The 15,804-nt window shown below is 41.7% G+C and overlaps 1 protein-coding gene across 2 annotated transcripts in view; it reads left to right on the forward strand.

Annotated features, from left to right (window-relative positions):
* SETBP1 (SET binding protein 1) overlaps positions 1–15,804 on the forward strand; it is a 399,712-nt gene that overhangs the window by 356,883 nt on the left and 27,025 nt on the right. For both annotated transcript variants that reach the window (XM_043889282.1, XM_043889283.1), the window contains exon 5: positions 12,961–13,131. In XM_043889282.1, the coding sequence (XP_043745217.1) occupies positions 12,961–13,131 (171 nt within the window). The remainder of the gene's footprint in view (positions 1–12,960; positions 13,132–15,804) is intronic.

The raw sequence follows: 15,804 nt of genomic DNA on the forward strand, positions 1-15,804 counted from the left end.
AAGTGGGAATTGTGAACACTAGGACACACTGGTTAAGCATCCAGGATCAAAGGGTGAATTTCTACCCTTAGTGTAGAAACCTTATCTGCAGTTGGCTCTCTTCTCAGAAGTCTACTGGGAGCAGCTTTTGTCCCCTTTAATCACAGTTGTACCTATAGAGAGCAAACGATCTCTTTTCCAAGGCTGGGTGTCTATGTGTCTACATGGAAATCTTTGTGTCACCTCGTTACCCCCAGTAGCTCAGATGGTAAAGAATCCACCTGCAATGCAGGAGACTTGGGTTTGATCCCTGGGTTGGGACGATCCCCTGGAGGGGCGCATGGCAACCCACTCCAGTATTCTTGCCTAGACAATCTGCATGGACAGAGGAGCCTGGCGTGCTGCAGTCCATGGGGTCGCAGAGAGTCAGACACAACCGAGCAACTGAGCACGCAGCACATTACCCACAAGGAGATCCAAATTCCTAGCATTATTCCCAGCCTGACCTATGACCCTGTCTTCACCCACCTGCCTTAGAAACTATATTGTAGCCACACAGAAATCCTTGCTTTTTGCTAAACATGCCATTCTACTTTATGCTTCATGCCTTTGCACCTGCTGCCCTTGCTTCCTCTCATCCCCTTCCAGCCAGCGCTTCTAAAGTGTTCAGGACCCAAGTAAAGTATCACCTCCTCCGTGATGTTCTTCCCTCCCTAACAGGAAAGTTACTCATGCCCTTGGTTCTTATGCCTGACCCTGTTGTCCTTATCACAGAATATTGAGAATTAGTATTTATGTGTTTACCTCTAGTACTTTGAGGATAGAGATTTATCTTTGTATCCTCACATGTAAGCCTAAGGGATAGGTACGATTATTAGTTCCACTATCAATGAGAAAACAGAAGCACTAAGAGATGAAATAAGTTGCCCAAGTCAAGACACACCAGTAACTTATAACCCTGTGCTGTGAATTTAGGGAATGTGGGCTCAGAACAAACCCTTTTATCTACTTTGAAATGCTACTTTTCTTTAATCATATTGGTGGTTTTTTTTTTTTTGTTACCTTTATTATGGTATCTATATTAATATAAATTCTTATTCTTAATCAGCTAGATAAATTATTTATGTTTGTATATATATAGTTAATAAGTTCCATTTTAAACTATTATTCTGCAGTATATGCTAGTTGTTAAAATCACCCCAATAAATCTCTGGCATGCCCCAGGTGCAAAAGAAGGTAATATTGGTAGTCTTTTCAGCTCAGGGGAGATCGTTATTTTTATTCAAATTTCTTATTACTGCATCTTGTTTCTTCAACTATATATTTGAATACCCCAAAACTGGACTCATATTTTAAGGGTACCCAAAAGGACCCGGAATGGCTGTGTTCCTGATGGGCAGTGAAACTTTTGCTGAATAAATTAATGCAAGAAAGGCAAAACTGCTTCCTTACTGCCACCCACCAGTAACTTGTTGAAAATGTGATATGAAGTTGAATATTGAAGAGCTGACGAACTTTCTTGTAGTGGTCCCACGTTTCAGAGAATTAGTAGTTAGTTCAGATGGCAAAGATGGAGTGATTATTTGACCAGCAATCTCTCCTCCAACTCTCCAGGCTTTCAGTCAAGCATCTGGTGGCCTCCATCCTTATCACCTTGTAAATAACCAGCATTTCCTCTACTCATTCCTGGCTGGCTCATTCTGAGCTCATTCTTTGCACACATCTTTATGCCAGGACATAGAGATAGGAACATTCTGTGTGGGAGAATCAGAATCCAAATGTACTACCAGTAACTAAGAAATACACTGCTCCTGGAAAAGGAGTTTTGAGGAGGTAGATAAACTGTAACTTTGGAGCCAGAAGACCCTGGATTTAATTTCCAGCTCTGTCACTTTTCTAGCTATATTACCTTGTTCAAGTTATATAACCTCTCAAAGCTTCAGTTTTCTTATTTTTTTAAAAAACAAATGTTTAATTAACCAACTACCTGAGAGGGCTATCATGAAGGTTAAAGTTCTTTTCACTTAATCCACCCCCCCTTTTTAAATAAAGACAAAATAATTGTCTGGATATTTTTGATATTTAGCAACTCATCCTCACCTCCATGATTCCATGACCCTGGAGAGTTTGAAGCTGCTTCTGAAATGCTTATTCCTTTGTGTGTGTGTGTGTGTGTGTGTGTGTGTGTGTGTGTGTGTGTATGAAAAGCATCAAGCCTCCAAACTGTAGAACTACTACTTTTTGGCCTTTGAAATGAAATCTAGAATGCAAAAGTCCTTCTTGTGTATCTTTGTCTTAAGACTTGACCCTGAATAACTGGACTGATGTCTTGTGACTCTTTAAATCAAATGCAATAGTCTCTTTCCAGTTCCATACTTTGCCAGTGACTATTTCCTTTCTGATCTCAAGTCCTACCAAGGACTTTTCATCACCATCATCCACTTCTGGAAATCTCCTTTCACTCTTCTCTGTATGACCGAAAGTCTTCCTCAGATTGCACTAACTTTTAAAATACTCCCCTTATATCTTAAATTATATAATGGCATATCATTCATTAGCTCTGTTTGTGCACCATGCAGTGTTGGAAATAACACAGGCATTATACAAACAAAACTTATTTGGGGCTACTCTGGGGTCTGGCAGTGGTGAAATTTCCTTAGAGGATGGTTGAAAAAAGATGCATTGCATCCCATTTATTGAATAGAGGCTTGCATAATCAACCAAGTAGAAAGAAATGTTGAGATGCATTTAACCTCATTAGTTTCAGTAGGACTGACTCTCTCCAATCCATCAGAGTTGAGCTACATTAGTGAAACTCAACTATTTCCAAATCTCATTTACATAATGGATGAGAAGTGAAATGAGCCCAATGCAAGGGGAGCCGCCCGGCGGCACTAAAGTTTATCACAATATGTAAGATTTCTTTTAGATCATTGCATTAAATTTCCACTAACAAGATAACAAATTAATTGTATTACTGTACTAGCCCAAAGTCTATTGAGTGGCAAGTACCGGTGAAGGCGGCAGCTGGGGTTTCAAGGGCTGTGGGTGGGGAAGGATGCTCAGAAGGATATGGTGGCTTTTACCTTAGCTTTCTTCTGCCCCTTTAAGAAATTCTAGGCACCTCTGTAATCTGATGGTAGACTTTGGCTTTATTAGTGAGGTAAGTAAGGATGAGTAAATCAACTGTATCAGACAAGCCTCGGGACATCTAGAAATTGATCATTCTGCCGAAATAAGCACTCTGTGTTTATTAGCTGGGAGTTCATCACTATCACTTCTCCTCATCCAATTCCTAAGAGATTTCAAAGCCATCATCATGGTATTAGCTCGTCTGACTGAACTACTAGAGATAAAGATTAGGAGATCTATCTAATGATGGGTCTGAGTTTCTGTGATTTTTTTTTTCTCTTCTATTGCAAAGAAGAGAGCTTTTCTAGTACACATTCTGTGTCTATATGTGTATGCCTACACACAGTCACAGTGTGTTTCCATTTTATAGGATGATTTCAAATAGTGGAACAAAGTAGGTGGTTGGAAGAGAGCCACACTCAAACCGTTAAAACAATGCAACTTTCTCACACATAAAGCTAAGACTACTTAACAAGGGGTCTGTATGCTGAGTTGACTTCTTTAGCTGACACAGTGTGTCCATACAGTGGGTGATATTACACTGAGAGTAATTAGATTCTGTAACCACATTTATAATCCTAATACCCATACATGGCCAGACTCCTACAGATAGGTTCTTGAGAGATGAGTACATATTCGACTGATCTTTCACAAACCAGCAAGTATGCATTTATCTATTTATACATATATTTATAGACACACATGCATTTAAGCTCCTGATATCAAGCTCTTTTCTCAATGTGGCTTCTAAATAAGCAGTAATCAAAATGCAAATCCGGTGACCCAGTTAGCATCAAGATCTGTATTGCCATGCAGATGTGCTCTGCAACTCTGTGTTCTAAAGGTAAAAAGGAAGACACTGCAAAAGATGCTTATATTATCAACTTCACATTAAGGAGAGTAGGGCAGAATCCCCCAGAGCCAGTGGTCTTATAGCTTGTGTCACAACTGCCATTTTTGGCTTGGTCTGTTTTAAAGCTGCCCTGTTGTGTGTAGAATAATAAGCATGTACCAGGAGAGCAAGAAGACTGCTTCTTTGAAGCCTCAGAATGCAACCCGTGTAACAGAAAGCCAACACTCTGGCCTGAGACAGTAAAAAAATAAAGCTGGGATCAGAGTTACGGCCCTGCCATCCTCCCTGTGTGTCACTGGGTAAAGCAAGATACATCCCTTTCTGGGGCCTCAATTTCCCAGGAAGGACTGGACTAGTTCCTTTCCAACTCTAAACTGCCTTGATTTTACTTTACTGAAGCTTCTTGGTGCTTGTCTATTGATGAAGGCTGCTTTATGTGCATCAGTTGCAGATTCCTAACCTACCTGATCACCAAAGATGTAACAAAACCCCATACTTGGTGCAGTGTGCTACTAAATTGTTTTAATTACCTGTAGGCATCCTTCCCTTGCTAGTATCTTTTGAAAATCCCTGTGTTATATTTTTCAGAGAAACAGGTACCACTTTACTATCCCTTTTTTTTTAAGCATCGGGCAGTTTCATCAACATTCTGTTTGGTTACATCTGTCTGTGTTTAGTCCTTCTTTTGTGTGTGTGTGTGTGTGTTTACAGAAATTGACTTAGGCAGGCCAGGATACTAACCTGAACCTAAAAGTATCTTTGAACCTTCAGCTATGTACAAAATGTGTCATCTGTGTGTGTGTCCATGTCTATGTTTTTTTTCCTAAGAAGAGGTTCTGATGTCTAAGATGCAGAAAGATTAAAAACTTCTAACTCAAGATGTCTCCTCTTTGCATTTGTGATGTTTGCTGTATTTCCATTCTGATATCATTGGGCACATCTAGAAAATACCTTTCATCTGATGTGACTTTTTCACTGTAGGATTAGGATAGACTGGCTTCTACAGCATTAGAATTTACTGCATAAAGGAGTCTTTAATAAAATATCTCTTTGAAGTTCCAATAGACAAAATATTCTCTTCTCAGCCCATTTCTTCACTTCTAAATTAAGAGAAGCAAGAACAAATCAGATTGTTCAGCAGTTTCTCTGAATCTGGACAACTTAGAATAGTAGAGCTAGAATAGACTCTGACCAAGAGGAAACTGAGACACAGGCTCGATCCCTGAGTTGGGAAGATCCCCTGGAGAAGGAAATGGCAACCCACTTCAGTATTCTTGCCTGGAGAATCCCATGGGCAGAGGAACCTGGCAGCTATAGTCCACGGGGTCCCAAAGAACTGGACACGACTGAGCGATTAAGCATGTAGGGGATACACATGACTTGAACATATGAAATAAGTTTAAAATGAAACAGTACTAAGACTGTAGTGCTGAGTAATAATAGTTAACACAGTTGACTGCTTACTATATCTGGGCACCATAGTAAGTGGTTTTGAATGTGTTAATATTTCTGTTACTGGTATAACAAATTTCCACAAACTTGGTAGCTTAACCAACCCAAATGTATTATATTACAGTATAAGAGGTCAGAAGTCCCAAATGAGTCTCACTGAGCTAAAATCAAAGTATCAACTTCCTTTCTGCAAACTATAGGAGAGAATCTATGTTCTTGCTTTTCCAACCTTCTTGAGGCCGCTTGCATTCCTTAACTGAGGGGTCCCCAACCCCTGGGCCATGGACCAGTACCCATCCACAGCCTGTTAGGAACCCCAGCAGCACACCAGGAGGAGAGTGGGAGGCAAGCCAGCGAAGCTTCATTTGCCACGTTCCTTTCTCCCTGTTGCTCATGTTGCTGCCTGACCTTCCCCACCGCCCCCACCCCATCCATGGAAAAATTGTCTTCCACAAAACCAGTCCCTCATGCCAGAAAGATTGGGGATCACTGCCTTAACTCTTATCCCTCCTCCTCCATCTTCAAAGCCAGCAACTTAGCTGCTCGCTTACCCTACTTCCATCACTACATCTCTTTCTCTGACTCTTCTATCTCCTTTTATTTAAATAGATTTAAATTTTTTACTACATTTTGACAGTCTCGTTATCAAGGATACTCTCTGGATATTAAGGCCAGCTGATTAATTAACAGAATTAATACAACCTTAATTCCCCCCTGCCATGATACATAGCACATTCACAGGTTCTAGGAATTATAAAGAGGGGCATTATCTTCTACTACAATATATAAACTTCTTTAATCCTCAGTAACCTCGTTTAAACAGATGAGGAAACTGAACACAGAGAGTTGACATGAATTGCCCCAAATCACACAGCTAGTAATGCAGGTATCTTACCCCCAGAGAATGCGTTCTTCACCTGCACTCTGCACTGTGCTGAAAAAGGAGTTTTAGGTTAGAAGACCATGTGTGGACAGAAGTAATTACAGCAACTTCCCCAGAAGGTTTGGGCCTAGAAGAATAAATGTATATTCCATTTGTCCATTCGTCCATCCAACACTTTTGAGTATCTAATACCCATCAAACTAAGTGCTGGGGAATCAAAATAAAGTTAGACATGGCTCCTGACTTTTAGATTTTGCAGTTACCTACAAGAATTGTCAGAGCAATGAACAGTAATTATACAATAGGAGATAAATCCTATTGTAGAAGTCTCTCCAAGATGATAAGACATATATGTGGAAGGGAGGGACTAACTCTACCTAACTACAAGATATGGGTTTAATTTTTCCCAACTACCTTTCCAAACATATATTTCAGTATTTGGTTTTTACAACTCAGCCCAAGTACTCTTGTCTCAGTTTCACAAAGAAGGATTGTTATTTCTGCTTTTGCTCTTGTCGTTTCCCAGTCCTGGCAGGCCTTCTCTCTACTTTTAGTTGTTGAATTCTACTCATCATTCAAGACTGGGCTTTTTGTGCCTGTATCTGTCTTCCTGCATGGATGGGTTTGTCCCATTCAGAGAAGGTTCATGTTCCCTGTACTTAAAGGTACCTGGCACTTACTGGCTCTTAGTGATTGTTGAATTAATATATGAGTGAACACAAGACCACCTCAGATCCCACTGAGATCTCATTTTCCTCCTAATTCATGGAGGACTCCTTTGGCTTCCTATCTCACTTGGTTTATCAGTTTTGTAAGTGTTTCTGTTTTATCCCACTCTCTACTTCTCAACCTTCTTTGCGAAGACAGAGATCACATCTTCTGAGTTGTGTTCTGCAGCACTCAAATAACTGCTGATTTTAAAATGATTGACTCCAGGCTCACTGAATAGCATCCTACTTACAGGTGACCTTGGCTGAACCTCATCTCTCAAGATCCTGAGATGAAGTAAAATTCATTTGACACAAAACACATGTTGATAGGGCCATCACCAGCAATTGAGCGGGTTGTTTGCAGTATGTAGGCGCCTGGCTCGAGGAGAAAAGGGTATTGAGATCAGTCCATGCTCCTCTCTACAAACCGTGAGCGGTGGGGCTGCACTGCACATAGGAAGTCATACTTCATTTGAACTTTTACAATCATACCCTCTCTTTGCTAAGATCTGGGCCTTTGGGGATCTCCACCTAGGTGTCGTGGCTTTTACAAATTTACCCAAAGATTCTGTATGGGTCTCAAGGTTCTGATTTTTTGATGATTAAAGAGGCCCTTTAGGATACTTCAGAATCCTTATAAAAAGTAACAGCTACCTTTATGCTATGCAGAGATAATTAGAATGTAATTCTTAGAAAACAGGGGCTTCAACTGTTTTGACCAGTGTCACATCCTTGGTATGGTGGATATTCAATAAATACTTGTTGAGTTAATGAATAAGATGATGTAACAAGAATAACATTTTTATTGACTTTGGCACAGAAGAACATTATTTTCTTAATTCACTTTATTCTATAACATATATCCCCTTATTTACCATGAGTGAAGTTCATTTGCAAACAAGAATAAAAGAGAAATGGGAGAATTCATACAGACAACCAGCATATGAGAAAAGGGATTAAAATAAAGTTTTCAGGATGAGTCGTCTCTTGTGAAAAATATATTTTATACTGGCTTACCCAAAAGTCAATGTGTTAGGGAATAGAAAAGAACTTTGAAATGAGTCAAGAGGCATGGATCTCAGCACTGCTTTTTCCTGCACATGTGATATGTGAGCTTGGGCACATCACCTGGTCATCTGTGCCTTGGTTTTCTTATTTGTGAATCTGGAGTTTCACCCTCTGACTCTTGTCATCCATCAATAGGGATGCTGCAAGGGGCAAATGGCATAGTGCATATCATTGTTCCTTGCAAGATTAAAAGCCACTTACTGTTCAACAAAACATACCTCTCAATCCATGCCAAGTTCTACATTCTACTGTGAAAGGATCAAAAAGATGATGGAAGGAACTAACCACCCCAGTGGTGTCAGCCTTTCTCACTATGCCATTCTGAGTTTTGTCTATAGGAAACATCTGCATTTGCAAATCTTAGAATTAAAAAATTAACTAAGTCTATATTAATTGCATGCTGTTCTACAGATATATTGCTTTCTGTAGTAGATGTTACCAAATGAATTATGTATGATCCCTGGATGATGATTCTATCAGTGCTTTTAAAGAAAGTATGAAATGGGGACTCAGCCAGGAGTTAAGATCTAGTTCTTACTACTTCTTACCAGCAGTGTGATTTTAGATGAGTTATCTCACCTCCTTGAACCCCCATTTTCTCTTCTAGAAAAGAGGAGTAAATAGTAACTGTCCCATAAGGTTTGTTTGTTTCTCCATAGAGAACATGAGATGAGTAGATAACTAACTTTATAAACCTGAGCGACATACAGATTACTCTATGGTGAGGCTGGTTTTTATTATCCAAGGTCACAAAGCTCATTACAGGGATCCTGGGAAAATCAGCCACTGCTAGACCCTGCTTTTCCTGCATGACCCCTGTAACCTTGAGCAACCTGGGGAAGAGGTAATTGAACAGCAACTACTACTTCGGAAGAAACAGAATCAAGATATCGAAGCTATTGACTCGATATTGACTCACCCTTAAGGCAGTAAACAATGCTTTGGTCTCTGACCTTTCCGCATCCTGGGGCAGTCAATAACCTGGCCTCTAGATGCAGCGTCTGCCACTGATTCTGATTTGGGAGTACTTTAACCTTGAACTGAGCTCCAGGTAACCAAGGCAACAGGAAGTCAGCTTCTGCATCAGAGGAGCTGGAATCCATAAATCAAGTCTCTAATGCAAACACAGTGTGCAGGTAGAGGTTTAAGAGGATAAGTGATCTATGAGAAATTACCTTTGAAAATGAGTGACTGTCCCTTGATAGGCTATGCACAGTTTCAAAGACTTTTTAAAAAAAATTTTATCAATCGAGGTCAACAGATTATAGTAGAATATTTTCATATAAGTTTAACTTTTTTTATTTCTCTTTGGCTCATCTGTCTTAATTATGAACAGATGTTGGATCCACAAAGTTATTAGCATTGTTATTTCCTCCTTTAAAAAAGTACTGGCCTCCAGATATGCAAGCCTCAGTACAGTTTGTCCTGTGTTGGGGTTTGGGGCTGCTCTGAACACATCTATCAAGTGTGCTCTATGTACAGTCTGCTGTCTGAATTTGACAGAGTGATCCTTTCCCAGATCGAAGCCATCATTGCCTTTCCTCATGGCCCAGTATAAGCAGCAGGGCCACACCTCGGTGGTCTAGTGAGGACGGTGCTGAATCTGGGTTTCTTCATGACTGATCTCCAGCCTCAAAAATCTTCCTCCCTTGGAGAGAGCAGCCAGGCTCATGCTGGGAAGGAACTTGCCAAATACCCCACCATTCTGCCATCACCTAGCATTTGTGAGAGCTTGGTTCTGAAATGTTTCACATTCGTCTGGTCCTTTGGGTACCTCTCCATGGAGCATCGGCTGCCACCTGGAATGAAGGGAAGCCAAGACTTCCAGTGGCCAGCCTGTCCAGTGCTGTCTCCCAAGGAGAAGTCACCCATTCCAGTCTCCTGAGACCTCTGCTCCTAGACAGAGTTTGTGAATTGCTAGTACTGTTATATTAGCCTTCGTTTAAAGTTTATCTAATATTCTTGCCCACATACAGTACTTCTGGAATTGTTTCCCTAGTGCTTTCAAAACTGAAAAATGTCTGAGAAAACATCAGGATTTTTTTTGTTTGTTTGTTTTCAAATTCATTGGATGGCAATTAGCAAACACTACTATAATCTAGAAAATCCTAAATTATCTAGGGCTTTCAAGATAGCTAAATAGTGGCCATCTGAATTATGGAGTGTTCCAAGTGTCATTTTATTATTTTTAACATATTCTGTACTATAAACACTTGAGTAGCAAAGTACACCCAAAAGAGGTGTGATCAGATCCATTTTAATGGCATGATGTGGGTTGTGAATCTCTGCTTGAAAAGGGTACAACCAAAATGGCTTAAAATCACTGTGTTCCCAAGTGAAAGCTAAATATCTGCCTGCTGATCCTGTTTATGGCTCAGTCCTTGTGCCTGTCATAATTTGGGTAAAGACCTACCTGTCCCACCTGTGTCCACAGGTAAAAAGAGGACAGACAGATCAGGGAGAGGACCTATAATCCAACAGACCTCTGGCAGCTTAAAGTTCCAGAGGTGTGCTGTGCCAAGGATGCTTGCACCCGTTTGACGGTAACAGGGCCAGGGTGGCGCAGGGTACCACTGTGGGAGATTCTCCTGACTTAGGCTTTTTGTCCCATTGCTAGATTTGTTAGCCATCCCCAGTCAAAGTGCGTCAGTCAGTCTACCCTGATGACCATACTCTGATAGACTCCTAGATTCTTTCTAAGTTATGTGTATTTTCTCAATGGAAAAACAGCTAAAAATATGTTTATAGTTTAACAAATATTAACAATAAAGAAGGCTAAAGGGCAGAAGTAAAAACTCCCACACTAATCTTTCCTGTGCTCTCCTTCCTCGGAATAACCACAGTTAGCTATTTGGATGTATCTCCTGGCAGAAGATTCTGTTTGCATTTTACATATATTCCCTATGTTTACCTTGCCTATCCCTTGCACACCTGCATATTTTCAAACAGGCATCATCCAGGGATCGTTTCCATGATTGTTGCACTTCCTGATTTCTTGATGGTTGTGCCTTGCAATCTCTGTCATAGAATTTGATGTTTGTGCACCCCCACTGTCAAAAACTCTATGAAATCAAAAAACAAAAATGGTATTGTTATTTACAGCTCCTCAAGTGGAAGCTTCAGAGGTTGGGGTGGAGAGTAGGAGGAAGGTAGTAGAAGGTAAATGAAAATGTCAGTATTTCTTCCTTAGGTGGTTACAGATGCAGGTGTGATACAGGGCCTCTGTCTCCTCAGTGTGAAGCATGCTCTCGGTAGGCTGGGTCATGGGCAAATGTTGGAAGATGGCCAGTGCACCAAGATGACCTCTGAGTTTAGCATCTGGCTACTTGAAAACTTCCAGCTCTGACAATAACAGTTGGATGAGTTTAGTCAGTTATCTCTTAACATCCCAGAAATGTGTTGACCTTTTCTATAAAATTAAGAAAATAGTAATCTCTACACTACATGCTTCACAGCGCTGCTGTTAGGCCCAAGTAAGCAGATCTCACTTGGAGGTAAGTTGACAGTCTGGGAGGGACCAGTGTCACTCAAGTTGGTTGGATGGGAAAAAAGGTCAACAAGTGCTGTAATATAGCCTCGTTTCTTGTTGTTGCTATCAGTGGTCCGTAACCTACCATTAAAGAAATTCTGAGCAGATGACCTTTTGACATGGATTCAGATACCTCCAGTCTCTGAACTTATGCCTCAATGAGTTGGAGAGTGACTTTCATAAAGATTATTTTTGCAGTTAGGGATGTAGAAGGTGCCCAGAAATCCTTGGTCATGTCAGGTAGGAGAACTGAGGCTTTGCTGGCTGGTTTTAGTTTGACCTGTGGAGCAAGTTATAATAGTGATAGTAGTAATCATAGCAATAATCATAACAGGAAGCACTTATATAGCATGGACTATGTGTCAGACATTGTTCTAAGTCCTTTATATTGACTGACTTATGGATGCTCCAAACCACCCCTATGAGAGAATGTGGTTCCATCCCATCTGCACAGTTGAGGAAGCTTGAAGTTTGGAGACGTTAAGCAACTTGCTCATGATCATGCAGCTGAAAAGTAAGAGGGCCTGGATTTAAGCCCAGGAAACAATGCTCCAGAATACTTCTTATAATGTGTCATGCAGTAAATTTCCAGGCCCATCCACAAGCACTTTATAAGAGCCTACCGAGGCTTTTCAGCATCATAAAGATGGGACTGTTATGAACAGACACTCAAAGGCCCCCAAGGACAACTCTCACTTGGTCTAATGACTATTTACACAACAGTCCCCACAGGGCATCTTCTGCCTCCGGAAGACTGACTTCTTGCCTGAATCATCTTCATTCCCCCCCTATGACTTAGGAGACACTCTCCTAAGCACTAAGAATGCCTTTTCTTCAACCATGCTGCTCTGGGAAGCTTTTTCCCACTTCTTCCCACACTAACCCCTGCCTCCCAAGCACCTAGAATGAATAACATGCAGACGCCCACACTTGTTGCCCAGTTTTTCCTTTTCATTTAGTCTTGTCTCCTCAGCTGGATGAGATGAGAAGCCTCGCTAGGATGGGGTCCCCTTCTCCCCTCCATGCTGTGTATACCACAACCTCTGTAAAAACAGGCTTCTTGACCCATGGAAGGTAAAGTGTATGTGATGGATAACTCCGTTAGACCTGTGCCCTGACCCCTACTTCCAGGTAGCCCACCTGGAATATTGTCACCACTAACAGCAGCAACAAAACCAAAACCAGTCATGCCTCTAATTCTTTTTTTTTTTTTTTTAATATTCTAAAATGTCATTCTTGCAGCAAAAGATCAGATCATTTGATGATGTGACCTCAGGTCATTTTGAGATTTTATGTTGTCTGTCTTCCTGTTTCTTTAAAGTGACTGTAGGCTTTGGGGTTATTGTTTTTTTAGGGATACCAAGTCCCCACTTAAAAGTGGACCAAACGGCAACACATAGTAAGAACGAGGGCTCAGCGTCCACCGTGATGACCAGGAAGAAGCCAGCCGCGGTGGACAGTGTTGCGATCCCACCTGCCCCAGTGTTATCTCTCCTTGCTGCTTCGGCAGCAACGTCGGATGCAGGTGAGCACTGCAGATGCTTTGGATTCACCCCAGGGAAAGTGGGCATGGCGAAGCCCTCTGGGAATGTGCTGCTGAACACAGGTAAGAGTTCTATGCTCAGCCAACCTCCCGTAGACACTGGGCACGGGCGCTGTTTCAGCACTGGATTTTTCAAGTGGGACAAGGTCTAAGAAAGGAAGGAGATCATCTCAGAACCTGGAAGCAGAGGTCAGTGAGTAATAGTAACAGTATTAATCATTGAAGCCTTCGTAATTACTAGTCTTGGCATGAAGGACCTTGTATGTGTCATCTCATGTGACTCATAAAAGAGCTCTCTGAAGCAAATCTGTGCATCTTCATTCCACAAGAGGAAGCTTAGGGTAAGGAAACTTGCCCCGGGAACTTTTAGACAGTCAAGATTCCAACTCAGGTCCAAAACACATGGTCTCGACCACTGCATTTCACTACCTCTTGTGCTCACCAGGGTTAGGAGACTATAATCAGTGCTTCCCTGAGGCTTGACTCATTCTACCTCATGATGTCATGAATTCCTCAATAGCCACCTGGCTCCTCACTAGTGATTTATAAAATACAAGCTTCTCACTCAGACATCCCTTATGCTCTGCCTTCCATTACTTCACACATCATCTCCTATATCAACTCCAGTGTGCCAGACTCATCCCTACCACCAGGAAGGAAGACCTTGTGTTTGGCTTAACACCTTTCTTTAGGACAGCCTTACTTAATTCCTATTCACATCCTTCAGATCTTCAAGGCCCAGCAAGTAAGTCACACCTTCTCTGAATACCAATAGCGTCCAGCATCTCTGTCATGCATTTGGACTGCATCAGAAATGCTTCTCTTTAACTTTTCCCTCATGGCAGAATTGTATGTACCTTAGAGATAGAACCCATGATTTAGATTCTTCTGTCTCCATGGCACACAGAATGATGGCACATTCCATAAAATGTGTTAAATTGATGTACTGGTAAATATTAGGCATATTGCAGTATTTAGAAATGCCTATTATGATTAGAAGCCCAAGAAGACACTCATTATTGATATTCACGCTAAACCCATCTTTCTCCAGGCAAGAATACTGGAGTGGGTTGCCATGCCCTCCTCCAGGGGACATTCCCAACCCAGGGATCAAACCCAGGTCTCCCGCATTGCAGGTGGATTCTTTAACATCTAAGCCACCAGAAAAGCCCTCTAATTCAGCAGGTTGCTTTAAATAGAGAACTCAACTTGTCTACATACCCACCTCTTTCACGGAGACCATTGGTAATCAGAAAAGGAGGTCAACTGAAATAACAGAAAGAAGTATTTGGCATGATTTCCCATGTTGAGTCTCACAAAATATCAGTAGGTGTTTTGTGATAAATGTTTTCAAACTTAGGTGTGCATGAGGAATGCTACTCTGTACCTGCTTCCTTTCTGCAGGGTTTCCTAAGCCTTTAATTGACCAGTGTGCACTGTGAAGTTCCAGGAGGGTGAGACACAGAATTTCACAATCTTACTTGACCATACAGCTCATTTTTTTCTGGGAATAGTTCTTAACGTCTCTTGGAAATGGTACTCTTCCCCACCACTTGGGAAATCTTGCTTTGAAGAAATGGGATCGTCTCTCCAATATGATCAAGAATATTAGCATCTTTCACATGCTAGGTGTGAAATGAAAGTTTCTGTTGGAAATGCCAGGTGAAGGATGCCAGCTATGAGAACAACTCTCCCTCTAGGAGGGAGAATCACAGAGGAAAGGGGAAGAAGCTGCCCCTGAGACTTGCAGCACCTTTGTGAAAGGGCATCCATGGATAGAGAAGTAGGCACTGCTGCCATGCCTAGGACTCTAGGAATTCATCACTTGGCTGGAGCAAAAGATTTGGGCCAGAGTCTGCATGTGTGTGTGTGCATGCTAAGTCACTTTAGTTGTGTCCCACTGTTTGCAACCCCATGGACTGTAGCCCCCCAGGCTCATCTGTCCATGCGATTCCCCAGGCAGGAATACTGGAGTGGGTTGCCATGCTCCACTCCAGGGGATCTTTCCAACCCAGGGATTGAAACCACGTCTCTTTGTCTCCTGCATTGGCAGGGGGTTTCTTTACCACTAGTGCCACCTGGGAAGCCCAAAGTATGCACACCCATCCAGGTAACTGCTTATTGAACTCCATCAGTTAAGCTCTGGAGACCTCCCTTTATGGATTTAAAAATTAGCCTGTGTGTTTCCACCTTTGCTTACCAAGAATAGATATTTCCCAGAGGCAAAAGACAGGTGATCCCCTGTTTTCCTTTCCTGAACTCTTTCCGTGCTGAGTGGGAGAATGCATTTTTGGGATCCCAAGCTTCTACAGGCTTGCCTCCTCTATTTGCATTCAATAATTTACAAATATGCCAAACAGGCATAGAAACAGGTGGATATTAAACTTTTACACCCGCCTTTCTGGTAATAAGAGCTGAGCCAAAGCCCTCCTGTTTCAGGATACAGGAATAGGCTGTTTATTTTTGGCAGTGCTCAAAGGAGAGAATTTCACAGATTTGGTCCATTTCCGGGTCTTAGGCTGCTGAGCAGAACTTTATGGGTAAATAAGCTAAAGATCTACTGCAGGTGCTGGAGACCAGACCTTCCTGAGATTCCACTCCCCACAGACAGATGTCTTCCCACAAATCTAAGAGAGTTAGAGTTGCACAACCCGG

Source organism: Cervus elaphus, chromosome 27, assembly GCF_910594005.1.
Source record: "Cervus elaphus chromosome 27, mCerEla1.1, whole genome shotgun sequence".
In the NCBI taxonomy this organism is placed as follows: domain Eukaryota; kingdom Metazoa; phylum Chordata; class Mammalia; order Artiodactyla; family Cervidae; genus Cervus; species Cervus elaphus.